This window comes from Schistocerca nitens, chromosome 7 (genome assembly GCF_023898315.1).
Source record: "Schistocerca nitens isolate TAMUIC-IGC-003100 chromosome 7, iqSchNite1.1, whole genome shotgun sequence".
Taxonomy (NCBI): Eukaryota; Metazoa; Arthropoda; class Insecta; order Orthoptera; family Acrididae; genus Schistocerca; species Schistocerca nitens.
This window is the reverse complement of record NC_064620.1, coordinates 368,274,946-368,302,459: the sequence shown is the minus strand read 5'-3', so window position 1 is coordinate 368,302,459 and position 27,514 is coordinate 368,274,946. Positions and strand designations below refer to the sequence as shown.

At 43.0% G+C, this 27,514-nt stretch overlaps 1 protein-coding gene across 1 annotated transcript in view; it reads left to right on the top strand.

Annotated features, from left to right (window-relative positions):
* Positions 1–18,926, top strand: part of LOC126195642 (dynein light chain Tctex-type 5-like) — a 193,049-nt gene extending 174,123 nt beyond the window's left edge. Inside the window, exon 2 of the mRNA XM_049934267.1 lies at positions 18,734–18,926. Coding sequence (XP_049790224.1) covers positions 18,734–18,926 — 193 coding nt within the window. The remainder of the gene's footprint in view (positions 1–18,733) is intronic.
* Positions 18,927–27,514: the final 8,588 nt, after the last annotated feature.

The window sequence follows — 27,514 nt, the reverse complement described above, 5'->3', positions numbered from 1 at the left end:
GAGACAAATTGTAAGAAATGTTCATGAATGTCCTGAACCATCCTATAATAAATGTTGAGCTTTGTCCCTCCGGATTACAGCATTACTCAAATGAAGAGGGTTCTCTTTTTTCCCTCCACAGGATTCGCCCTACCATGAAAACCTGTAACACATACGTTCCTAACTTTCCGTCTGCGAGGGTGGGCCGGCTTTGGTGGCCGAGCGGTTCTAGGCGGTACCGTCTGGAACCGCGCGACCGCTTCGGTCGCAGGTTCAAATCCTGCCTCGTGCATGGATGTATGTGATGTCCTTAGGTTAGTTAGGTTTAAGTAGTTCTAAGTTCTAGGGGACTGATGACCTCAGATGTTAAGTCCCATAGTGCTCAGAGCCATTTGCGAGGATGGAAACATTGGCGCATTGTAAATGTGAGGTAGGCTTGTGTGCTAGGATAGCATATTTAGTGCAATGCCTGCTAAAGGCGTCGGTTGAGATCATTTTTCTACGAAACAGTGTGACTCCATCCACGTTCCTCCTTAAGTCCATAATGCATAGTTAGATGAGTTAGATCTATATGTGCATCGTCAATTTAACTTCCTTTCGCCCTCTTTCTAATATATAGGATGTCTCAAAAATATTCATCTGTTACAAATGGTTCAAATGGCTCTGAGCACTATGGGACTTAACTTCTGAGGTCATCAGTCCCCTAGAACTTAGAACTACTTAAACCTAACTAACCTAAGGACATCACACACATCCATGCCCGAGGCAGGATTCGAAGCTGCGACCGTAGCGGTCGCACGGTTCCAGACTGTAGCGCCTAGAACCGCTCGGCCACCCCGGCCGGCCATCTGTTACACAAGACTATATCATCTCAAGATAAATGACTGAAACTTGGGAAAATTTTAAATTACGCAGAGGAATACGATTTTACGATACATACGATTTTAAATGCATACATCTTTTACACGTATGTTCACACAACCTTGGCATGCCATTTTCAATTACGTTTAGGACAAAGATTTCCTTCATCCTCCATAAATGTTCGATGTACCCAGCAATGGACTCACGAAAAGTATCCAGCCGATTGTTACACTCTTCCCACACTATGGCCACAATATCTAGAGTTACTGCAGTTACTGCTGTTGCTGTACGTGAAATCAAATTACTTTGAAGATGAAATCCCTACACTCATTACACTGTAGGAGATGAAGTGCCGTACTCTCGTCGAAAATCATGCTGCGTAGTTGTAACCGAACTGCACCTGTTGAAACGGTGAACGCGACAAGTCTTTTGACCCACTACTAGCGCCGTTTGCGGCCCGACGCACTGTGAGTAATGGATGAGAGAGCCAGCGAGCTGTCTGCAACAGAGAGAACCCTATTGACCACCACAGAAACGGAATCTTAAAATTGGCGCCAAGCTACACTTCTAATTTCTATGCGTATGTTAAATTTTCCCTCAACAACCTATCTTCTTCATGTGGAAGACACACTGATGAACCAGAACTTTAAGACCACCTGCTTCATAGCGTGTTGTTTGCATTTGAACCACAATACAGCAGAGATTCTGCGTGGTATGGATTCTACAGTCATGTGGGACCAGACAGCTGCGCACACGTCACGAAATTCTCGTAAAAGACGACACGATTTTTTGTGGGAACGTAGTCGGCTCCTCAAATCATTGTATCCGGTTTCTGGCCTTGTGACACGAACAGTTATCCTGCTGGAAGAAGAGAGTGCCCGTCAGGAAAGACATCAAATGTGAGGGATGCAGGTCACGGTGCCTTCGATTACCACCACAGACCCCATGAAAGCCCAAACGAATGTTATCCACAGAAGAATACTGCCCCTATAAACTAGCATTCATTACGCAGTGCATGTTTCGAGTAGATGTTCGCCTCGTTAACGCTGTATCTGGACACGAGTATCGATCTGTTGTAACAAGAAACGTGATTCATCCGACAAGGCAGCCTATTTTCGATTATCCATGGTGCAGTTCTCGATGCTCCCATGTCAGCTGCAATTGTGACTTACAGTGTTTTCGGGTCAACATGAGAACATGTAGGGATCACTGCTGCGGAGCCCAATACTCAACAACGTGCACTGAACGGCCTGCTCCGGAACAGCTATGCCTCTAGCAATATTGAAGCCCGTTGTCAAATACGGCAAGGATCGTCGCCTGTCATTTTACAGACCGGGCATGCTTCCAGCCTCTGCAAGCGTGAGAAAACGTCGTCTTATCGTCTCACGGTGGTTTCACCATCCGTCAACGACTTTCCATAGATGCTCACAATAGTAGCTCACAAACAGCGGACCATTTTCACGGTTTCCGGAATGCTCGTTCCTAACCGCCAGGCCACAATAATCTGCCCTTTGTCGAATTCGCTTATGTCAGAGTATTTCCCTGTTTGCGCTCACTGTCATCGCTGGAACGTTTCCCCATTCGTCTTTGCCCCGCTTAAATACTTCCCTTACAATGTGAAGTGTTCGCAACACCGCCAGGCGAAAGTGATCGTCGCGATGGACAGTGCCCATATTATTTCAGCCCTTCGGAATATAGTGACGTGAAATTAAATTAAAGTTTTTGAAACGTCGTCATAAACGACTTTACAACTTTGGAAATTTACTGAGTTAACATACAGAATCGGTAGATGTGTCATTTTGTAGCAAACAACCTGAGGTTTCACATAAAACTGTCAAGTGTCATTTCTGTTCGATGTGACTACCATTCGTGATGCGGCAAACATCCCACCGGTAATCAATCTCTTCCCACACTCGTTGCAGCAAATCGGGCTTAACTTGTGCAACTTCGTCGTAGGTTCGAGTTTCAGGTCAGCTAAATTGATTGGTAGGGGAGGGGCATACACAGTCTTTAATGAAACCATAGAGAATGAAATCCAGTGGTATAAAGTCTGGGGAGCCCTTCTCAGCCAATCCACAGACATGGGAAGTGATCATCCAACAAACCTCGAACTTCCGTGAGAAATGAGGTGTTACACTGATTGTTGGTAGTAAACGATGCGATGTCGGTCAGTCTTCATCGATGTGTGGAATTAAAACGTTTTCAAGCATACCCAGATACACAATACCACATATTTCCCCATGAAGAAGAAAGGGCCGTGCACTTTCAGTTTGCTAAGGGCAGAGAGCAACCAATGTCTACAAAATTTTTGTGCCAAGAGTAAATTTTAGGTCTGCTGGGCGGTTCTGTTGCCTATTCGCTGCGAAATTTACGCCGAACAGTTGTTGCAGAGACCAAAATGCATAGCAAAAAAAATGGCTCTGAGCACTATGGGACTCAACTGCTTTGGTCATCAGTCCCCTAGAACTTAGAACTACTAAAACCTAACTAACCTAAGGACATCACACACATCCATGCCCGAGGCAGGATTCGAACCTGCGACCGTAGCAGTCGCACGGTTCCGGACTGCGCGCCTAGAACCGCGAGACCACCGCGGCCGGCAAAATGCATAGCGAGCACGGTCTGAACTAGTGAAGGAAGCCATTTAAACTGTGCTCCACCCTGGCGCTCCTGTTAACTGAATGGGGGTACTGATGCACTACGTGAAACAGACTTGAGGTTGTTTGCTACAAAATGACTAATCTACTGATTCTATTATGTTGCTGTTGTTGTGGCCTTCAGTCCTGAGACTGGTTTGATGCAGCTCTCCATGCTACTCTATCCTGTGCAAGCTTCTTCATCTCCCAATATGTACTGCAGCCTACATCCTTCTGAATCTGTTTAGTGTATTCATCTCTTGGTCTCCCTCTACGATTTTTACCCTCCACGCTGCCCTCCAATACTAAATTGGTGATCCCTTGATGCCTCAGAACATGTCCTACCAACCGATCCCTTCTTCTTGTCAAGTTGTGCCACAAACTCCTCTTCTCCCCAATCCTATTCAATACTTCCTCATTAGTTACGTGATCTACCCATCTAATCTTCAGCAATCCTTCTCTACCACCACATTTCAAAGGCTTCTATTCTCTTCTTGTCCAAACTATTTATCGTCCATGTTTCACATCCATACATGGCTACACTCCATACAAATACTTTCAGAAACGACTTCCTGACATTTAAATCTATACTCGATGTTAACAAATTTCTCTTCTTCAGAAACGCTTTTCTTGCCATTGCCAGTCTACATTTTATATCCTCTCTACTTCGACCATCATCAGTTACTTTGCTCCCCAAATAGCAAAACTCCTTTACTACTTTAAGTGTCTCATTTCCTAATCTAATTCCCTCAGCATCACCCGACTTAATTCGACTACATTCCATTATCCTCGTTTTGGTTTTGTAGATGTTCATCTTACATCCTCCCTTAAAGACATTGTCCATTCCGTTCAACTGCTCTTCCAAGTCCTTTGCTGTCTCTGACAGAATTACAATGTCATCGGCGAACCTCAAAGTTTTTATTTCTTCTCCATGGATTTTAATCCCTACTCCGAATTTTTCTTTTGTTTCCTTTACTGCTTGCTCAATATACAGATTGAATAACATCGGGGAGAGGCTACAACCCTGTCTCACTCCCTTCCCAACCACTGCTTCCCTTTCATGTCCCTCGACTCTTATAATTGCCATCTGGTTTCTGTACAAATTGTAAATAGCCTTTCGTTCCCTGTATTTTACCCCTGCCGCCTTCAGAATTTGAAAGCGATTATTCCAGTCAACATTGTCAAAGGCTTTCTCCAAGTCTACAGATGCTAGAAACGTAGGTTTGCCTTTTCTTAATCTAGCTTCTAAGATAAATCGTAGGGTCAGTATTGCCTCACGTGTTCCCATATTTCTACGGAATCCAAACTGATCTTCCCCGAGGTCGGCTTCTACCAGTTTTTCCATTCGTCTGTACAGAATTCGCGTTAGTATTTTGCAGCCGTGACATATTAAACTGACAGCATTAAACTTTTCACATCTGTCAACGCCTGCTTTCTTTGGGATTGGAATTATTATATTCTTCCTGAAGTCTGAGGATATTTCGCCTGTCTCATACATTTTGCTCACCAGATGGTAGAGTTTTGTCAGGACTGCCTCTCCCAAGGCTGTCAGTAGTTCTAATGGAATGTTGTCTACTCCGGGGGCCTTGTTTCGACTTAGGTCTTTCAGTGCTCTATCAAATTCTTCACGCAGTATCATATCTCCCATTTCCTCTTCATCTACATCCTCTTCCATTTCCATAATATTGTCCTCAAGAACATCGCCCTTGTATAGTCCCTCTATATACTCCTTCCACCTTTCTGCTTTTCCTTCTTTGCTTAGAACTGGGTTTCCATCCGAGCCCTTGATATTCATACAAGTGGTTCTCTTTAATTTTCCTGTAGGCAGTATCTATCTTACCCCTAGTGAGGTAAGCCTCTACATCCTTACATTTAGCCGGCCGGAGTGGCCGAGCGGTTAAAGGCGCTACAGTCTGGAACCGCACGACCGCTACGGTCGCAGGTTCGAATCCTGCCTCGGGCATGGATGTGTGTGATGTCCTTAGGTTAGTTAGGTTTAAGTAGTTCTAAGTTCTAGGGGACTTATGACCACAGCAGTTGAGTCCCATAGTGCTCAGAGCCATTTGAACCATCCTTACATTTGTCCTCTAGCCATCCCTACTTAGCCACTTTGCACTTCCTGTCGATCTCATTTTTGAGACGTTTGTATTCCTTTTTGCCTGCTTCGTTTACTGCATTTTTATATTCTCTCCTTTCATCAATTAAATTCAGTATTTCTTCTGTCACCCAAGGATTTCTACTAGCCCTCGTCTTTTTACCTACTTTATACTCTGCTGCCTTCACCACTTCATTCCTCAAAGCTATCCATTCTTCTTCTACTGTAATTCTTTCCCCCATTCTTGTCAATTGTTCCTTTATGCTCTTCCTGAAACTCTCTACAACCTCTGGTTCTTTCAGTTTATCCAGGTCCCATCTCCTCAAATTCCCACTTTTTTGCAGTTTCTTCAGTTTTAATCTACAGTTCGTAACCAATAGATTGTGGTCAGAGTCCACATCTGCCCCTGGAAATGTCTTCCTAAATCTCTGTCTTACCATTATGTAATCTATCTGATATCTTCTAGAATCTCCAGGGTTCTTCCATGTATACAACCTTCTTTCATGATTCTTGAATCAAATGTTAGCTTCTGTAAGGTATCTCAGCAAAATTCCAACATCACTGCAAAGTTGTTTTGACTCACCCTGCATATCTGGCTACAAAGGAAATTTTGCAGGGTCTAAGCGCAGATTTCGTTCAGGACTCTTTCTTTTTTGCCATGGCACGATGACTCATACAAAGCCCACATTACATAGCCAATCAGCTGATAACGGCCATGTCAAATTGATGCCCGTTCAGATATTAACGTGTGTAAGATAAGATAGGTAACGTCCTAGCGAAATATTACTCGTCATCGTCTGCAGGTAATCAATCATTAACAACGTGTATCCACGCAGAAATGGAAGTGGAGTCATGAACGGGTGTGGGGCCAACAAATGAATATACAGTTATGCAACTGAAATTGTTCGTCATTTGCGGGTTCCTCTTCGTCGTCCTAACGCATACATCCAAATTACACCGTCACTAAGAGTTGTCATTCTCTTTCCTTACGTTACTGTAAAAGCTCAGAAAGACAACGCAGTCGACAACAAGCTCAGCCACTTCTCTCACACTGTCGTTTTTCTTATAATTAGCAGCACGACTGATTACATGTGCCTGAGCCTGCAAACAAAACAAAAATAAAATCCGTTGTTGAAAACAATTAATTTACACTTTCCAACTACGATTAACATCGTTGCGAATTGTTTACTCTCAGTACAACACGTAGACCCAAAGAGTGCAACCTATTAAGGTCTCCGAAGAACTGCTAGGCGAGAAGGTCGAGGGGCAACTTCCTCACGAACTTTGTCATTCTCAAGGTGCGTGATCAGCTGAACTGAAATTTGAGGATCCCTTTGGTCCTTAGGACTGCAGATCGTTTCTGCCCTTCTTTTACCTCACCAAAGTCCTCTACCCTCACCATCCTCCACAAATGACTGGCGTAAACATATTCCTGTAGATAGGCGCTATTATAAAGTCGGAATTTCTGGACGTATCTTCGCTAAGTGGACTTCGTGGACGTTTAACCTCGTCTGGGCTGATCAACAACGACAATGGACTGTTGATGAGCCGGTCGGTGTGACCGTGCGGTTCTAGGCGCTTCAGTCTGGAACCGCGTGACCGCTACGGTCGCAGGTTCGAATCCTGCCTCGGGCATGGATGTGTGTGATGTCCTTAGGTTAGTTAGGTTTAAGTAGCTCTAAGTTCTAGGGAACTGATGACCTTAGAAGTTAAGTCCCATAGTGCTCAGAGCCATTTGAACCATTTTGACGTTTTTGGGCAGCATTTCTGCAGTTTCCTTCAAAGGTCTTTGACCATTTTCTGCTGTCGTCGCAGTTCCTAGGAAAGATCCCTCCTATTAAATGGTTCATTAGCATTTGGCAGCGTTGTAAGTCACTTAGTTACAAGAAAATGTACAAGTTTCTGCGGTTCAGAACCCTGTCTTTCTTCTGTAACTGGCTTGAAATTCATCGTAGCATCTGGTCTTACCGACATTATGTCGAGCTGGCTGTGGCAGTGCCAACACATTTCGCAGGCAGCCTTTGACGGGTCTCAGCAATCGCTTCTACCTTTCTCCCCATCAAAGTACGTGTGACAATGAATTTCCACGTGATACTGCTGAGAACGGTAGCGGAAATTTTATGCACACGAATTTCAGTTCAACATATTGTACTTACTCCTAAGCTTATTGACTGAACAGCACACAAAGACCTGATAAATGAGTAATCATCAGCTTCAGAACATAAAGGCGAAGCTACCAGCGCGCCGCACGTTATTTGACTCCTCATCGGTCAATTTACATGGTTGTTGCTTTTAGAGCTTACCTGTTGCACTAATAAATAGGGAAAAACGTGTCTCACAAGCAGAGGATATTTTGTAGTGTTTATTGTCCAGATGTTTTTCACATATTTCTAATGTGGTCAAAGCAAGATCAGTTTTCAGCAGACACTCACAAAATGTCTGTCGCCTACATGTTATCTTCAAGCATATTTCGTTATACTGGCAGAATTTTAATCATCTATTATTTTCGTGTGAGTGGTATTGCAACCAGGAAATCGCCTAGTGCAAGAATTTTAGCAAGCTGAAACATCAGCTTCACGCTAGCATCATCATAACCCCAGCGCAAGAAATTAGAAAAACGTATAGAGTATTAAATATTTAGGTGAATGGATTGCAGAAAATTGTAATGAAAAGAAATCTGTCAGATCAAGAGTCCAGAAAATGGAGACGGCGTTTCAGTTAACAAAAAACGTTTCCAACAAAAAGAGTCTCTCGTGGAACTGCAAAATACGACACTACACAACAGTAATTAAACCCGAAGCTCTCTACGCATCTGAGGCACTGAAGCTTCAACACAGAACACTGAAAGAACGTAAAATAGCGAGGAAAATCCTAGGACCAAGAACTAAAGATGGTGTGCATTATCCAAAATCCAATGAAGAAATATATAAAAATATCTCCAACAGACACAATGCGCATGAGAAGAATTCAATTCATGGGGCATTTAGAAAGAATGGATTCAAACAGGTTGTTGTTGTTGTTGTAGTCTTCAGTCCTGAGGCTGGTTTGATGCAGCTCTCCATGCTACTCTATCCTGTGCAAGCTTCTTCATCTCCCAGTACCTACTGCATCCTACATCCTTCTGAATCTGCTTAGTGTATTGATCTCTTGGTCTCCCTCTACGATTTTTACCCTCCACAGGTTAACGCACAAAATCCATACGTTTTTAAAGAACAAAACTACAAGACCGAACTGGTACAAACAGGAGGAAAAAGACCTGAGAGAATTAGGGTCTCCAAATCTACATGACAGAAATGAAATCAGAAAAATCACAAACACTCGGGGTTTTGAGGAAGAAGAGAGAAAAACTAACCGACATACGTGGTCTACGCAACGAAAGCTAGCCAATTCGTTGCTTATGAAGGGATAGTGGGCGAAAAGGAAGGCCAACAAATGTTGATTACGCGTGGTCCTAAGTGATCCATCCGCGAAGAAGAAGAATTAAAGACTTTTTAAGACATTATAACCGGCAACTATAATTCATTGTCAGTTCCTGTCGACGCATTATGCACAGCTTCATGGACTGCCTGTCATATCCATGCATTGTTTAATCTTTACCGTATGCAGTATAAGATTATGGATTAGTTTCATTATACTATTCTTTATCTTCTCTTAATTTAACAGAATATACGAGTTGCTAGTTACTCAAACACACAGTGACGAGAAAGAATCACTACGCCAAGAAGGAGTTGTGCGACATAAACGAAAGTTCGTAGGTGCGTTTCTACATCTGAAAGATGGTGTCTACTCAAATTTGACTCCAGCCGCGGAAGACTGGCGCTACTGGTCCCACTATGAGGATGCAAACCACATTTGCTTTAAATAAACGCAGTAACGGTCGTTAGCGTTAATTCTCCTTGAGACTGGACGTGGAGAGCTTTTGTTACTCCATTATGCCTTTAAAGAGACAATGACGCTATATTCAGCACCTCTTTGAGTTTGAATAAGATCGTGTAATAGGGCTAAGAGAAGCTGGATGTTGCTTCTGCGATACTGCAGAAAGTCTTGGCAGGAATGTAGCCACTGTACATGATTGCTGGCAGCAATGGTCACGAGAATGTACTGTTGCAAGAACGCCGGTCACGTGGCACTACCGACAAGCAAGACTTTCGTATTCGGCGTATGACTGGCGCATCGTACTGCATCTGTGCGAGCAGCTTAGTGCACCAGTTGGCAGCACAGTGATACAACGAACTCATAATATGTCAGTTACCTCAAGGAAAGCTCCGAGCCAGACGCCCTATAGCGTGCATTCACCGACGCCAAACCAACGCCACTTGCGACTTGAGTGGTGTCAAGCGAGAGCTCGTTCAAGGACAGGGTGCAAGTCTATTGTGTTTTCTGATGAAATCTAGTTCTCCCTCTCTGTCAGTGATGGCCGTGTGTTGGTTAGAAAGAGGCCACTTCAGGACCTACACCCAACTTTTCTGCGTGCTAGATAGTCTTGGGGGGGGGGGGGGGGGTATTTCGTCGTATGACAGCAAGAGCACTCTCGTGGTTATCCCACGCAACCTGACTTCAAACTTCAAATATGTGGTGATTCGACCGGTTGTGCTATCTTTCATGAACAGCATTCCAGCGACTGTTTTCCATCAAGATAACGCGCGCCCACTTACTGCTGTTGTAACCGAACATTCTCTGCAGAGTGCCGACATGTTGCCTTGGGTTGGTCGATCACCAGATGTGTATCCAATCCGGCACAATAGGACATCATCGGGCTCCAACTCAAACCTTAAACAGAAACCGTCGTCACCATACCGGTATTGATCGAACAAGTCCAACAGACATAGAACTCCATCCCACAAACTAGCATCCGGCACTTGTACAGCACAATGAATGCACCTTTGCATGCTTGCTTTCAACATTCTGGCAGTTACCAGTTACACAGGTTTTTAATGTACCAGCATTTCACGTTTGCCATGGCTTATCTCGCACTTACGTTAACCTGTGATCTTGAAATATTAATAATGTTAGCTAGACAAATGTATTCCAGAAATTTCATTACTCTACATTAATTATTTTTTAATGCTGCGATATTTGTCTTCCATAAGTTTATTATTACGTTAATATCTGTACTGTTCCTTCTATGCACTTCTGTAAATGTTTTATTAATGAGGTGTAGGACCTATGTAATAAGATTATAACAGCATTTTCCTTACCTTAAAGGTCAATAAATTTTTATTGCTTATTCATTTATTGCCTATTTAGCCTGACCGGATTACGGCCTTAAGTTCCTCTCTTACATCTAATGAATAACAGATACCTAAAGAAATTACATAACAACAGCAGTAATAATATTTAGTATTATTAAAAAATAATCAATGGCAGTAATAATAATAATAGCAGCATTAATAATAATAAGAAAATAATGGAGGCACTGAAAATGATATTGATTATTCATAACAATGTGAATAATATAATCATTTGCATTACTAATAAAAAAGAATAATTGGTAAATGATAATAATAATAATAATAATAAAATAGTGGAGTCATTAAGACTGATATTGATTAGTGTAGCAAATTAAAAGTCTGATTTGGTAATATAAGAAGTGGAATGGATAAATGAAACGAAAAAGAATGTAGTGTTCAGTTTCCATATACTTAACACTAACAATCTAACAATAACCACTAAGAAAAGAAAAAAAAAACTTGATCGACCAATAAGAGAATAGCGTCTTGAAGCGGGAGCTTCAGATTGAAAAATGTTAAGTCTAACGTAACTTTAGATAAACGGAATTTTATGGATTTTTTATTTTCATTGCTTTGGGCTTCAGTTGGCCCGTTAGCCGCGGTTGGACACCCCTGATTAAGGCCAACCATCGGCTCCGTACTATCGCATCGAATTGGTTCGCACCTGCATAAAGGCAACCCAGTGAACAGATATCCAAAGCAGGCTGCTATTGCGCCGTCGCGAGCAGTTCATATCACCGATTTCACTTAATTGCACTAATGTATTGACGTTTGCCGCATCACAAAGTGTGCCCATACTGAGCTCCTGTAATATGAAATAAGAACATTGAGAACTGCTCTGTTTACTGAAATGCTGTATGTCCTTTTTCTGAAAGTCTTATAGTTTTCTCCCAGTTTTCGTCTGAAATCCAGGAGGTACTTATGAATAACCCTGTATCGATCACATTTTTAACTATAACAATATGTAGTTGAGGCGAGTGTTTCTAGTCAATATCAAATAAAATGACTAGGTACACCAGCAGCAGGAATGTGACTAAAATATATAATTTCTTTTACCATCGGAAAATTCGTCTTATTGTGGATCATTGAATGCAGTTTGCGAGAACCCTGCCCTCAAGGGGTTACAACAAATTCTCGCATAAAATCCAAAAACCCCGTCGATTATCTTCCACTGTCTTCAATTGAATATAGGTGAAACAGTTATAGGTCGTTAGAGCTAGCAAATGACAACAGACGAACACAAGCTTTTAGTTAAAATGACAAGTATTCTACTTTCCTAATCTGTCCTGAGGTGTTGGCGGTCGGAACATCAGTGAAAGTTCTGAAACCTCGTGCAATTTTTACGCAACAATGGATGTTCTTTTCAACATTCTGGGTGACCAGGTGTTGCCTTTTCCTGTACATATTCATAATCAGTATGCCATGGACACTTCTGTTTTCCGTGATGGCGATAGCTTTGTTCACACGGCTGCACGTATACGTTACAGGTCTGACGAACACTCAGACACCTTATCGCAACTTGACTGGCCAGCGGAATCACACCATCTTAATCCCATAGAACATGTCTGAGACAATTTGGAACAGCGGATGAAATGTTGCCATCAACATCCTCATATTTCGGTACCTGTACGGTATCTAATCACCTCTGAGTGACTTCAGTTGGATGGCTATGGGAACTTGTGGTCTTACTTGAGGTCATTATCAAGACTCGAAACGGTGTTGCCGGTTATTAATCTGTTGTCTACTGGGGACAACCGATTTTTCTTCAGCGAGCTTATCGTTCTGTGCAGCTAGAATATCTAACGTATCCGGTGTTCTCATCTACGACTGTCTGTACGAACGGCACTCTTGTCCATCCAGTGCGACGTCAAAGTTTGAACCTGTGAAGCAAGCTTACAAACCTGATGCTGTAGGTCAAATGCAGTGTAGGGAATGACCCGCCCAGTTGAAAAGCGGCCATCAGTAAATCTGACTGACGCACAACCAGGAAGGTCTGCGGTAACAATTGGTGGTTCTCGTATTCAGAATATAAGACTCAATCTGGCATTCGGAAACCATCGGATAAGCGTGTAGAAGAGATTATATCAGTTTATTCGTATCGTGGGATACTTAGTGTAACGTTATACATGCACAGAGCTGGTCACACTTTGCTCATTGTTTCTCTTCTGAAGAGAAGAAGTAATACCGAGAGAAAATCTACAAGGAATTAATTGAACAGTCTGATGTTGGCGAAACATTCGCGCAAAGGACTGTTACAGGAGAAGAGTTTTACTTTACATGAAATGTATTCGCAGTTGTGAATGTGAACCAAGTCCAAATGTATGATGGAATGGCGATAATTAAAATTTGAGCCTGACCAAGATTCGAACACGGATTTCCCGCTTTACCCGAGCGGCTGTGTTAACTCCCTCGGCTATCGAAGAATAACTCATGACCAGATCCAGATTTCCATGTGTCGTCGTCTATGTGCCCTACCTATACTCATCCATCCCGTTAATGTTATTCCCGTACAGGGGGTACATTTTATTTGTAAGTCGTAGGCCCGGTATTTACCGATAAACACTAAATTCCGGTGCCTGTGTTGTGAAGAACGCAGTTTTCAGTTTACGGCTGCAGTGCTGAAACGGAAGTTCTGTCTTCACAGACAATTGGCAAAGGTTGGCCACGCCATGACCGCAAAAGACGTGACAGTCTTCAGAAGACTGTCCACAGCTTATTCGACGTCACTAGAATCGCGCGCTTCGAATTGTTTGCCTCAAGGCCAGTCAGTCAACAGGCATTGTTGCGCACGTGTATTATGGGGGAGAATTAGCAAAAAGTGATTACAGTTGTGGCAAGACAGCTCCTGGTTTCTTTACCACGCAACGCGTATGTTCACGCAGCTCTGTCAGTTTTAGAATTAGGTGCAAAAATACAAATGATTTTCCTCTTCTTACTTCCCTCACTTGACGGCCTTAGTTCCAAAATAAAAATCAGTTGTGAAAAGGCGCACTTCCGACGCTGTTGATGATATTAATCGTCATGGCACTAACGACGTGTTTCAAAGACTCCATGCAGAAGTGGAAACACCGCACGAGGATGGAGTACTTTGACAGCAGTATCTATAAGTTGACTAAACTATTAGTAAAATGTATTTAGTCATTTCAACCTCGAATTTTCACACCGCCTAAAATACATCACGAGCTTCGTGCCTTAGAGTACACATCTTGGAGGTGGTAATAGAAAAATTACTCGACGGTGGAAACCTACACTACAGAGTATGGACTTTCATAAGGACTCTCCTGGAAAACGTAGTAACCTCCTCATTAGCCTTGTTTCTATCAGTGTCGACATTCTCCGTTTCATCTTTGTATCCACAGCAGATACGTCGTGGCAATTACATACTCCACTATGGAAATCAAGTCTCGTCAGGAAAATTCGATGATTTGCTTTGCACTTCCTTCCTTCACCAGTATCTTCTTGGCGAATTTCTTTTTTTAGACAAAGCCTATCACGTAAGACGTAATGCCCATTTTATGTAGCGAATTGTTCGAGATGTAAACGAAATTTTCGGTTAATTATAGTACGCAGAGCGATACGTAATTTTGTTGCACGCTTAATCCTTTTAACTGCAGTATCAGCCTAGATATCGAAACGGGTATGGTTTTTTATATTGAATTATATACTTTTTAAAAAGTACTCAGAAGGTTTCGAAGAGACGAGTACAGTGATTTAATGCATATGAATGTTCGAGTGATTTAATGCATATGAAAGTTCGCGTTGAAATTTAACAAGGGGAACGCACCTACTCGTGTTCACCGATTTCGTTCAAGTGCTATACTCAAGGCTTGGCCACAAACGAAGATGACGGAAGAGAGTGCATCAGATGGCCAATCGTTTAGAAAAATAGTATTTTAGCCGAGCGAGACACGAAATATATTTGTTAGCGTAGCCTCCAGACAGTGGTTGGCGCAGTGGCAGAACAGAAGAATCCTAACTCAAGGGTATTGAGGAAGACTGCCTGTGCAGAAATTTCAGTCATTATTTAATCTTCAGTTATTAATTACTTGAACCGAAAATAAACCGAAATATTGCTCAATATATTGTATTTACTAATATTTTCATAAAAGGCAAAGGAAAATTTGAGAATGCAAATAAATTTCCTTTATTTTCGACTTTCTTCGGTTTCCTCACAAACCATATTTTGCGCTCCTTAGACTGGTCATTCCTTTCAACAGATCCTGTTATATTCCAAAGAATTTTTCTTATATCTTTCCCCAATTTACATTGTCGAATGCTGTTTCCAGGTCCACAATTCCTGTGTAAGTATGTTAATGTTTCTAGATCTTGCTTCGAGTAATAGACGCGACATCAGGGCCGTCTGTCGGGTTCCCTTACCTTTCCAATAAGCCAAACCTATCACCATGCAGCAGACCCTCAATTTTCTTTGCATTCTCCTATATATTATTCTTGTCAGCAATCGAGTATCGTACCTGAACAATAGGAATACATCCAATTTTAAAGGAAAGAGCTTGTTGTTGAGGTGTGTGGAAGCGGTCAGAGTACGCGTTGCTGGCTAACGTAGCTCTGAGGCTTCAGGGAGGAAGCCGGCAAAAAGCACCAATCTAGCCTGCGACGCGGTACCGGTACGGCTTCTTCACAGAAGTACACTGGCGGTACGAAGGTATTGGATCAGACTGGACGTGAAACGGCTGCTCCTATACCAGGACGGTGTGGAAAACGGCTTCCCAGTATCAGGAACTTCCGTGAAGCAGTGCTACGTGCTTAGATATTCTCTGCGATAGCAAAAATAACTAATTCAAGATGCGCGGCACAGGATATGCTGTACCACTGCCAGTCACTTTCTTTCCTGTTCCACTCGCAAGTGGATCAAGCGAAAAACAGTTATCTATATGTCTCCATACGACCCCTGCATTCTGTGACCTTGACTTCTCGCTCCTTACGCAAGTTGGTGGTAGTAGAGTCGTTCTACAGACTGTCGCAATACCGGTTCTGTAAATTATCTCAATGATGCTTCGCTAAAATAACGTCGTCTTTGCTCCAGGAATTCCCTTTTGAGTTCATGGAGCACCTCCGTGTGTTCAGCGGACCTACTGGTAACAAATCTAGATCTAGCAGCATACCTCTGACTTGCTTCAGTGTCCTAGAATTGCGCGCGAGGTCCACAAAGATACCAGAAATCAGGGCTCTTACGGGGGCATATACATAGTCGTTTTTCCCTCGCTCTATTTGACTTAGCAGCTTACATTTTTCACACTGCCAAGGGGCCATAGCCCTTGGTATCTGACACAAATTTCAACTTGATAGATCTACTCGTTCCTGAGAAAAAAGGTTTTCAGCAGTCGGACAGAGACGAATAACAAGCGACCCTATAAGGGTTCCGTTTTTATCGGTAGAGGTATGGGACTCCAAAAATGAACTTAGTTCTACAGTATATATATATGGATAAGGTGTCTGTTTTTTCGGAGATGTCCGAAAGAACAGACACCATATCCATATATAGTTCTGGCAATACCGGCCATGACCTTCTTCTGTGCGGATGCACACACATTCCCCGAACTCTTAAGGGACTTAGTAAGAATGTCTTCCACGAGTAATGAGTGTCTTGGGGTGGGACACTACGAATGTAGTGTGCGGACATACAAGGTGAGAATGTGGGTTTCGCGGGAGGCGTGCGCGAGTAGTCCCTGCAGTCGCACTATCCTCTGTGCCCTCGGTGGCTCAGATGGACGCCGGCACGGTAGCTCAGCGTGTTCGGTCAGAGGGCTGCGTGCTCTCTGTAATAAAAAAACTGAGTCAAGGAATCAACGAACAGCTTGAACGAATATCTTGTGACGTCTGCCCAGACCAAACGCAACGAACTATAAAAAAAAAGGTTTAGCTATGCTCTGTAATAAAAAACGGAGTGAACGGATCAATGAACAACCTGAACGAATCTCTTCGGACGTCCGCCACGAATAAATTCAACGAACAATATAGAACAAAATAAGATCAACAAAAAAAGTGGTAATCGAAAAAAAGATGGATAGAGCGTCTGCCATGTAAGCACGAAATCCCGGGTTCGAGTCCCGCTGGGGGCGCACATTTTCACCTGTCCCCGTTGATACATAACGCCTGTCAGCAGCTGACGGTATTAAAATTAATTCTAATTTAGTTCTATAGTGGCCATGAAAAGATTGAATACATTGTAAAGACATACTTTACATCTATTATTCATTCGGTTATTTCACTGTCTAATCATAATCTTCGCAGGAGACGTGGTGCAGCTTCAGGATTCTTATTGCGGTAGACGCCCGTCGCCCTGATGGATACTGCATACGGCGACGTGTTTACTCGTGCCGCATAAAGTGTAGCATTCAGCTCTCTCGGTTCTCCGCAATATTCATGTAACGAGTACAAGCAAACAAATCAATTTGCAGCTTGCATTAAACGTGGAGTACTATACGTAATGTAGATGCGAAAGTGTTTTGAGGTTTTGCGCAACTTCAGAGCTACTACAGACTTCCATTTATCAGTTCCTTGTACTACGCTTGTATGCTTGAAATTTTTCACGGATGTGTTAACATTTGAAGGGTAGTAAATAGTGTAACCGTAAATTGTTTTGTTTCTTTATTTGCTGTAAGTTACAGATAGCTTATACACTGAAGAGCCCAAGAAACTCCTACACTTGGGCCCCCGCAAGAACGCAGAAGGGCCGCAACATGACGTGTCATGGACTGCACTAATGTGTAAAGTAATGTTCGAGGAAATTGACACCATGAATCCTACAGAGCTGTCCATCAATCCGTAAGAGCACGAAGGGGTGGAGATCTCTTCTGAACAGCACGTTGCAAGGCATCCCAGATATACTGAATAATGTTCATGTCTGCGGAGTTTGGTGGCCAGCGGAAGTGTTTAAACTCAGAAGAGTGTTCCTGGAGCCACTCTGTAGCAGTTCTAGACGTGTGGCGTGTCGGATTGCCCTGCTGGAATTGCCAAAGTCCGTCGGAATGCACAATGGACACGAATGGGTGCTGGTGATCAGACAGTATGCCTACGTACGTGTCACCTGGTAGAGTCGTATCTAGACATATCAGGGGTCCCATATCACTTCAGCTGCACACGTCCCATACCATTACAGAGCCTCCACCAGCTTGAACAGTTCCCTGCTGACATGCAGGGTCCATGAATGCAAGAGGTTGTCTCCATACCCGTACACGTCCATCTGCTCGATACAATTTGAAACGAGACTCGTCCGACCTGGCAACATGTTTCCAATCATCAACAGTCCTCGCCCAAGCGGGGAGTAAACCCTTGTGTCGTGCAGTCATCAAAGGCACACGAATCGGCCTTCGGCTCCGAAAGTCCATATCGATAATGTTTCGTTGAATGGTTCCCTCGCTGACACTTGTTGATGGTCCAGCATTGTAATCTGCAGCAATTTCCGGAAGGGTTGCACTTCTGTTACCTTGAACGCTTCTCTTCAGTCGTCGTTGGTCCCGTTCTTGCAGGATCTTTTTCTGGCCGCTGCGATGTCTGAGATTTGATGTTTTACCGGATACTGATATTCACGGTACATTCGTGAAATGGTCGTACGGGAAAATCATTGCTACCTCGGAGACGCTTGTCCCATCGTTCGTGCGCCAACTACAACACCACGTTCACACTCACTTAAATCTTGATAACCTGCCATTTCAGCAACAGCAACTGGTCTAACAATGTACCAGATACTTGTTATCTTATATAGGCGTTGCCGACGGCAGCACCGTATTCTTCCTGTTTACATCTCTCTCTATTTGAATATGGGTGCCTATACAAGTTTCTTTGGCGTTTCGGTGTGGTTTCACTCCCTGACACCCACTCATTTTCGCAGTTATGAACGTTTCTTGAGCAGTTTGTGTGGAACAGTACGTAAGGAGCACTGTGTTTACTGGATCACGGTGTTTTGCCAGCTGCTTGAGAGCTCTACCCATGTCCAGGTACCGACTGGTGTGCCTCTGCGAGGTGGTGGATAAGAGAGGGCAGACGGCGGCACATGGGATGCGATTCCTCTGGGATGCCGAGCGGGACAACTTCGCCTGCTACACAGTTGAGAAGAACTACTACTACATGATAGTTACCGTCTTCGGCATCTACACCGACTGAGGAACACCCTCAGATTTGCTACGGAAGTATTCTGTGTCATTTTATTTTTCGAAAAATTTTTGCCGCTTTTTAAAATATACACCTGGTATTTTCTGTCTGTGTTTGAGCAACTGAAATGTAAGCTTTCTGTACAATGTATTATTATTTAAAAAAATCAATTAGTACAGTGAATGAGACTTTCACAGTTTTCATTTACGTTAACTCAGAACATATCTGCAGTGATTATTGATGTGTAGGGTCTTTCATTAACAGTGATACTTTCTAAAAATTTAATTTCCAGTTTCTAATATATTTTTGTTTGTGTTACCAAGTTTGAGCGAGATATCACTCTATACCATCAGGAGCCGCCAGGAGGGTAACGTAAAGCGCGATGTGAGGACAACATCCAGCATTAGCGGTCAGTATTGAGGAAGAACTGAATGTGTCAGTTTCAAGACGACCTCAACGATTGCGGCTTCTGAGACATCAACTGGGACAATCTTGCTAAAGGATTTGAGTCTGCATCCATACAAACTTTTAAGGTGGCTATAATTGCGCACCTTACAAGCATTCATCCACATACTTTGCCGTGAACTACATCCACAATTAGATTGCCGGCCGAAGTGGCCGAGCGGTTCTAGGCGCTGCAGTCTGGAACCGCGAGACCGCTACAGTCGCAGGTTCGAATCCTGCCTCGGGCATGGATGTGTGTGATGTCCTTAGGTTCGTTAGGTTTAACTAGTTCTAAGTTCTAGGGGACTAATGACCTCAGGCGTTGAGTCCCATAGTGCTCAGAGCCATTTGAACCATTTGAACCACAATTAGATTTCATTTGATAGGTTTTACATTGTATATATGAAAATTTCAAGGAGAATGACATTGTCATGTACGCCTTGTAAATAATTCTTAACGCTTATGACATGAAAGGTGACGGAGTGTGTTCATTATAAAAACGGCGCAATGAATGATCGCCTATACTAGTACAGGTTGGAACGCCAGTGGAGATGAAATGGCAGGCAGAACTCAAGCTCTGAGTGAAAGGCCCGCACAGGTGTTGGTCCTCCTTAAAAACAGAAAGTGCCGGCCGAAGTGGCCGTGCGGTTAAAGGCGCTGCAGTCTGGAACCGCAAGACCGCTACGGTCGCAGGTTCGAATCCTGCCTCGGGCATGGATGTTTGTGATGTCCTTAGGTTAGTTAGGTTTAACTAGTTCTAAGTTCTAGGGGACTAATGACCTCAGCAGTTGAGTCCCATAGTGCTCAGAGCCAAAAACAGAAAGTAGCTAGGGCTAGGCGGACGTCGTGGCACCTGAGCTCTGGAACACAATAGGGTGACGGCCGGCCGCTATTGTAGTAGGGCCGGAAGGATAACCGGGTAATACTTCCGAACACTGCTAATTTTGGAGGCAGGTGAGAGGAACGAAGAAGCGGCACATCGGAAACCACGCAGGCTGGGTTATTTCCAAAGATTTTTACTCAGAAGCGTACTATTGTACGAGTATTGGTTTTTCATCGCAAACTTTCCGCGCTGGACGACAAAAGACTAGAATATGGTTGGTCTGCGTCCGGAAGAATCTGTAGAGAGGGAGAATATTCCATGGTTTCGGGAATATGATTCGTTTTCGAAATTACGAGGGTGGGGAGCCGAGTCTTGCTCGGAAGCCAGCGGTGGAGAGACGAGGAGGTCTTCCGTTGTGAGCGCCCGTGTGTGACGGTCGCTCGGTATTTTCTTTGATGGTACAGAGGTACTTGCTGTCTCTGCTCTCGGGAGAGTTTATAGTTAGAACAGTTAGGTACTTTACTGTTGCGAACCTATACGATTCTGTACTTCACCTCCGGGTTGGGAGTCGTCGTTGAGTACGCAGCGTTCAGTAATTGAGGGTACTCCTGTCTATACTAACGTTGAGACGTCATCTGAACTCCGTCCTTGTGGCTGGCAGTTCGCGTTTCTCGTCTGTAGAACACAGAGAGGAGAAGACAGTATTAGAGTATATTAGTCAGAGGACCGCCTTCTACCGCCCTAGTGTTGGAAAGAGTTTTTATTTTTGTGACTGGAGTTCTTCCATCGAGGCAGACGTGTACGAGAACCAGCACGCCGACGCACCAGATGCAGTACGTACGGTGATATCGCAAATTGCTTGTGCTTATTAGGGCTATAAATCTGAACAGCCGTGATCACGTTAGTTCATTTCTACTGAGGTTCCACACCACCGTGGATCATCTTTGAAAGTAGTTTCTTCTAGTGCTTGTTACGTAGATGATGTCAGTCATTTCGCGTTATTGATATTAGATCGCGCAGTCATAATAAGGGGCAGAGTTGGGCAATATGTTAGTAATTTTACTTAGGAAATGTAAACTATGTAATATAAAGTTTTTTTATCTACAATAAATATACAAGCAGGAAAAACGTTTATATTTAGTAGGATTAGTTGCTTTCGTCATTGATTTATGTTTAGATTGTAATTTATAGAAATAAGAGATTATAAGATCAGCTTCAGAGGGTAGTCAGACAGGGCCAAATCTACATATTAACGTTTATTTTTTTCGTTGCGCACATTCATTTTACACTCGCCTGGAGTAGCATCACGGAAACTGTAGTGACTCCAAGTGTTGAAATCACTAACGTTGGAAAGAGTGATTAAAACACTGAGCAATCGTGTGCGTCACTGTGTTTCAACGATATTTTGTTTACAACATAACTGCAACGTCTAAGCTTCAAAATAAAGCACAATATACTTTGATAAGTTGAGTGTTTTTTTTCCAGATTTTAAAAAATATCACTCTTAATGAAAGACCCTTTGTACCTTTCACATATCGTTCCATGCCCTTGAACATTCTGAATAACATCCTTGGGAAGGGGACGCTCTTATGCTACCTGTCTGAAATTAAAGAGATTTCGAAGGTCCAAGCAACATTTTTTACATCAATGTGGAGGGTGCTGTGTGTATGGAGGAAGCACGTCGGATCCTTTACTTGTGCAAAGACGAGTTCATCAAGGCTGTGTATTAGCGCCTACCTTGTTTGGTATATTCTTCACGTTACTTCTCAAAGCTGCTTTTGGCGAAACAAACTGAGGTATCTGTCTACATACCAGGGCTGACGGGAAACTTTAGAACACCTTGTTACTCAGATCCAAGCGCTATCGTGAGGACTTATTTGTGAGTTACCTTTTATAAGCAGATGACGCAGCATCTGTAGCACATACTCAAGACGACCTTCAAAAGCTTGTAGGTAAATCTGCTGCTGCATGCAAGCTCTTCTCCGTGTCTGCGAATTTAAAGAAGACAGAATACACAAATATGCTTGCCATAACGGTAGATGGCTCCTTGATGAATGCACAAAACATTTTTCCCTAGAAGACGAAGCAAACGTAAGAACTGACAAAGCGGCACAAGAGTATGGGACAACAAACACGTTACGGTGACCACAAAAATGCGCGTCTTATCAAGCATGCTTGCTGAGCACCCTCTTCTATGGTACTGAGATCCGGATATCATGCAGCAAACAAGAACACAAGCTCAACACCTTTTCTCTGAGAGGCTTAAGAAGCCTTGTAGGGATATCATGGAGGGACCATGTGACAGATGAGACTGTCATAAATGCTGCGAATTCGCCGAGCATCACCGCCGCTCTGGAGGAAAGTCGCCTGCGGTGGCTATGACACTTACGTCGTATGGACCACTCCCGTCTTCCTGGACACACATTGCTTAGCGAAATAGCACATACCAAGAGACCCCACGGAATACCTACGCTGCGCTTTAAAGATTGCGTCAATCTGATACGAACGCGTTAAATACTGACTGCGACAAATGGGGAAAAACCCGCCGAAAACCGCAGCAAATGGTTCAGATGGCTCTAAGCACTATGGGACTTAACATCTGAAGCCATCAGTCCCCTAGACTTAGAACTACTTAAATAAAACTAACCTAAGGACTCCACATACATCCATGCCCGAGGCAGGATTCGAACCTGCGACCGTAGCAGCAGCGCGGTTCCGCACTGAAGCGCCTAGAAGCGCTCGGTCACAGCGGCCGGAAGACCGCAGCAGGTGGAGAAAAATCACCAAGGATGGTACCAAGCTCTAAGACGGCGCCTGTTCAACAACTGCTGCAAATGTAAAATGAGCGTGTAGACGAGCACTTCCAACGAACCACTCTTTTGGAGTAGTTTACTCTTGCCCCAACCGTAGGCGTGACTTGGGCTCTCGTATTGGACTCTTGAGTCACCAAGGAAAATATCTGCGTGATTCTACTTGAATCTTCCGTTAGGGAGTATAGGCCACTGATGAGGCCACTGATGCAACGTCCCAGAACTAGTGGAGAAGCGAACAGGCAAAAACACAAGGTCCAGCAGAAGCTCTTCCGTAACTCCCGTAAACTGACGAAATGAGACAATATAAAAATGCATGTAGGCAACAGAATATAGAGACGTCTAAAAAATGAGGTTCGCAGGAAGCTGAAACATCTAAACAAGGATGTCTAGAGAACACGTACAAGGCTGTAGTAATATAAATGACTATAGGAAAGGTAGACGTCACCTATGGGAAAACTCAATATACCTTTGGAGAAAACCGAACCAGCTGTGTGAATATAAAGAGCTCAGATGACAATCCAGTACTGAGCAAGAAATTGAAAGCTGAAAGTTGGGAGGAATACGTAGAAGGACGATATAAGGAAATTCAACTTGAATACAATACTGCAGAGTATGTAATACAAGGGAAGATAGGTATTACGATACTGCGAGAAGACTTTCATGAAGCACTCTAGACTTACGTCAACAGGAGTAGATGACACTCTCCCAGAGTTGTTGAGATCCTTCCCATGCCATGAAAGTAATAAATCCAGTTCTAAAAAGGGTCGGTGGTGACACGTGTGAATATTACCGAATTATCAGTTTAACTCTTCTGGTGCCTCTGGTAAATATATATACCACTGGCCTCTAATGCTGTCTATTACTTCACTTACTAGAAACAATCGATATTATCGGCATTACTATGTACACAATATTTTATCCTGTAAGTATCAGTACCATTTTTATGTTTCTAAGCCATTAAGCTTGAGGTATCAGCGAGCAACAGAGTGATTGTGTGAATAATTGCCGATGGTCTATGAAGCACTCGCCTTCAGCGGTGCTTTTGTGTTCATCTAACATTTCTGACCTGTGGATTTACGGTTCTGATATATACAGCCAGTTTTCTTCCGCGCTATACATATAAGCAAATAGACTGTAATGCATTCAGTTCGTGGTTACATACAACTTTGCTGATTATATGATGTAAGAGATGCTTCTTTTAATGAAAAATAAATATTGCAGATCATATTTTTTCACAAATTAAATCGAAATTGTTGGTCACCGAGATACTTTAAATTATTTCCGCTGACACTACACATTAGCATGATTACTGAAAATATGTGACATGATGAAAACAATTTATGTACACACTTGTGCATGTTATAACTTCCTTGCACGCTGTGTGGCTCTTTAGTGGATACAGGAGCGAGGAATAGATGCTGCTCATGAAGAGAGAATTCAGATATTAATTTAGTCAACGTCTAATATCAAATAGAAAATAATACATAAATTTGTTTCTGTAGTTGCAGCGTTAGTTGCTAGCAATAGCTTTGGATGCTGATACCTTGGCAGCAAGCTTGTACTCTCTTCCATCGGCTGGCAACAAGTGTTTACTCATCAATAGTCTGGCAGGAAATGTCATCTGACTTAACTCATCAAAACTAGGCTATTTCTGCCACTGTAGGAATTTTGCAGGCCGTGTGCAGCAGACCTTACAAGTTATTAACTTTTTGAATAAGCTACCCAAACTTCTACCCTAATGGACTGTTTCATAGTTAACCAATGATGGTCTGGTGCTGGGAGGAAGTCAGAAAATGTCTCCTAATTCCTTAAGGATTTCTAACCTCACCCACCCAAAAGGCTTACAAGTAGATACGTATGGGAAAGCATGCCCTTGTACACGAAATAATTACTGTGAGCCAATCAGAGTGCCGGAGCTAGGATTTTAAACAAACATTTCTTTGCAGTGAGACAGCAGTTTTACAGCTGGCCTCCTGCTTAACCTCTGTGGCAGAGATGTCTGGTTGAGATGTTAAGTTTGAAAAAGATTCCTTCCAGCACCATACACATCAGAGTTTTATGGAATATAGCCCCCATGAACCATGGACCTTGCCGTTGGTGGGGAGGCTTGCGTGCCTCAGCGATACAGATAGCCGTACCGTAGGTACAACCACAACGGAGGGGTATCTGTTGAGAGGCCAGACAAACGTGTGGTTCCTGAAGAGGGGCAGCAGCCTTTTCAGTAGTTGCAAGAGCAACAGTCTGGATGATTGACTGATGTGGCCTTGTAACAATAACCAAAACGGCCTTGCTGTGCTGGTACTGCGAACGGCTGAAAGCAAGGGGAAACTACGGCCGTAATTTTTCCCGAGGGCATGCAGCTTTACTGTATGATTAAATGATGATGGCGTCCTCTTGGGTAAAATATTCCGGAGGTAAAATAGTCCCCCATTCGGATCTCCGGGCGGGGACTACTCAAGAGGATTACGTTATCAGGAGAAAGAAAACTGGCATTCTACGGATCGGAGCGTGGAATGTCAGATCCCTTAATCGGGCAGGTAGGTTAGAAAATTTGAAAAGGGAAATGGATAGGTTAAAGTTAGATATAGTGGGAATTAGTGAAGTTCGGTGGCAGGAGGAACAAGACTTCTGGTCAGGTGACTACAGGGTTATAAACACAAAGTCAAATAGGGGTAATGCAGGAGTAGGTTTAATAATGAATAGGAAAATAGGAATGCGGGTAAGCTACTACAAACAGCTTAGTGAACGCATTATTGTGGCCAAGATAGATACGAAGCCCACACCTACTACAGTAGTACAAGTTTATATGCCAACTAGCTCTGCAGATGACGAAGTAATTGAAGAAATGTATGATGAAATAAAAGAAATTATTCAGATAGTGAAGGGAGACGAAAATTTAATAGTCATGGGTGACTGGAATTCGAGTGTAGGAAAAGGGAGAGAAGGAAACGTAGTAGGTGAATATGGATTGGGGCTAAGAAATGAAAGAGGAAGCCGCCTGGTAGAATTTTGCACAGAGAACAACTTAATCATAGCTAACACTTGGTTTAAGAATCATGATAGAAGGTTGTATACATGGAAGAACCCTGGAGATACTAAAAGGTATCAGATAGATTATATAATGGTAAGACAGAGATTTAGGAACCAGGTTTTAAATTGTAAGACATTTCCAGGGGCAGATGTGGACTCTGACCACAATATATTGGTTATGACCTGTAGATTAAAACTGAAGAAACTGCAAAAAGGTGGGAATTTAAGGAGATGGGACCTGGATAAACTGAAAGAACCAAAGGTTGTACAGAGTTTCAGGGAGAGCATAAGGGAACAATTGACAGGAATGGGGGAAAGAAATACAGTAGAAGAAGAATGGGTAGCTTTGAGGGATGAAGTAGTGAAGGCAGCAGAGGATCAAGTAGGTAAAAAGACGAGGGCTAGTAGAAATCCTTGGGTAACAGAAGAAATATTGAATTTAATTGATGAAAGGAGAAAATATAAAAATGCGGTAAATGAAGCAGGCAAAAAGGAATACAAACGTCTCAAAAATGAGATCGACAGGAAGTGCAATATGGCTAAGCAGGGATGGCTAGAGGACAAATGTAAGGATGTAGAGGCTTGTCTCACTAGGGGTAAGATAGATACTGCCTACTGGAAAATTAAAGAGACCTTTGGAGAGAAGAGAACCACTTGTATGAATATCAAGAGCTCAGATGGCAACCCAGTTCTAAGCAAAGAAGGGAAGGCAGAAAGGTGGAAGGAGTATATAGAGGGTCTATACAAGGGCGATGTACTTGAGGACAATATTATGGAAATGGAAGAGGATGTAGATGAAGATGAAATGGGAGATACGATACTGCGTGAAGAGTTTGACAGAGCACTGAAAGACCTGAGTCGAAACAAGGCCCCCGGAGTAGACAACATTCCATTGGAACTACTGACGGCCTTGGGAGAGCCAGTCCTGACAAAACTCTACCATCTGGTGAGCAAGATGTATGAAACAGGCGAAATACCCTCAGACTTCAAGAAGAATATAATAATTCCAATCCCAAAGAAAGCAGGTGTTGACAGATGTGAGAATTACCGAACAATCAGTTTAATAAGCCACAGCTGCAAAATACTAACACGAATTCTTTACAGACGAATGGAAAAACTAGTAGAAGCCGACCTCGGGGAAGATCAGTTTGGATTCCGTAGAAATACTGGAACACGTGAGGCAATACTGACCTTACGACTTATCTTAGAAGAAAGATTAAGGAAAGGCAAACCTACGTTTCTAGCATTTGTAGACTTAGAGAAAGCATTTGACAATGTTGAGTGGAATACTCTCTTTCAAATTCTAAAGGTGGCAGGGGTAAAATACAGGGAGCGAAAGGCTATTTACAATTTGTACAGAAACCAGATGGCAGTTATAAGAGTCGAGGGACATGAAAGGGAAGCAATGGTTGGGAAGGGAGTAAGACAGGGTTGTAGCCTCTCCCCGATGTTATTCAATCTGTATATTGAGCAAGCAGTAAAGGAAACAA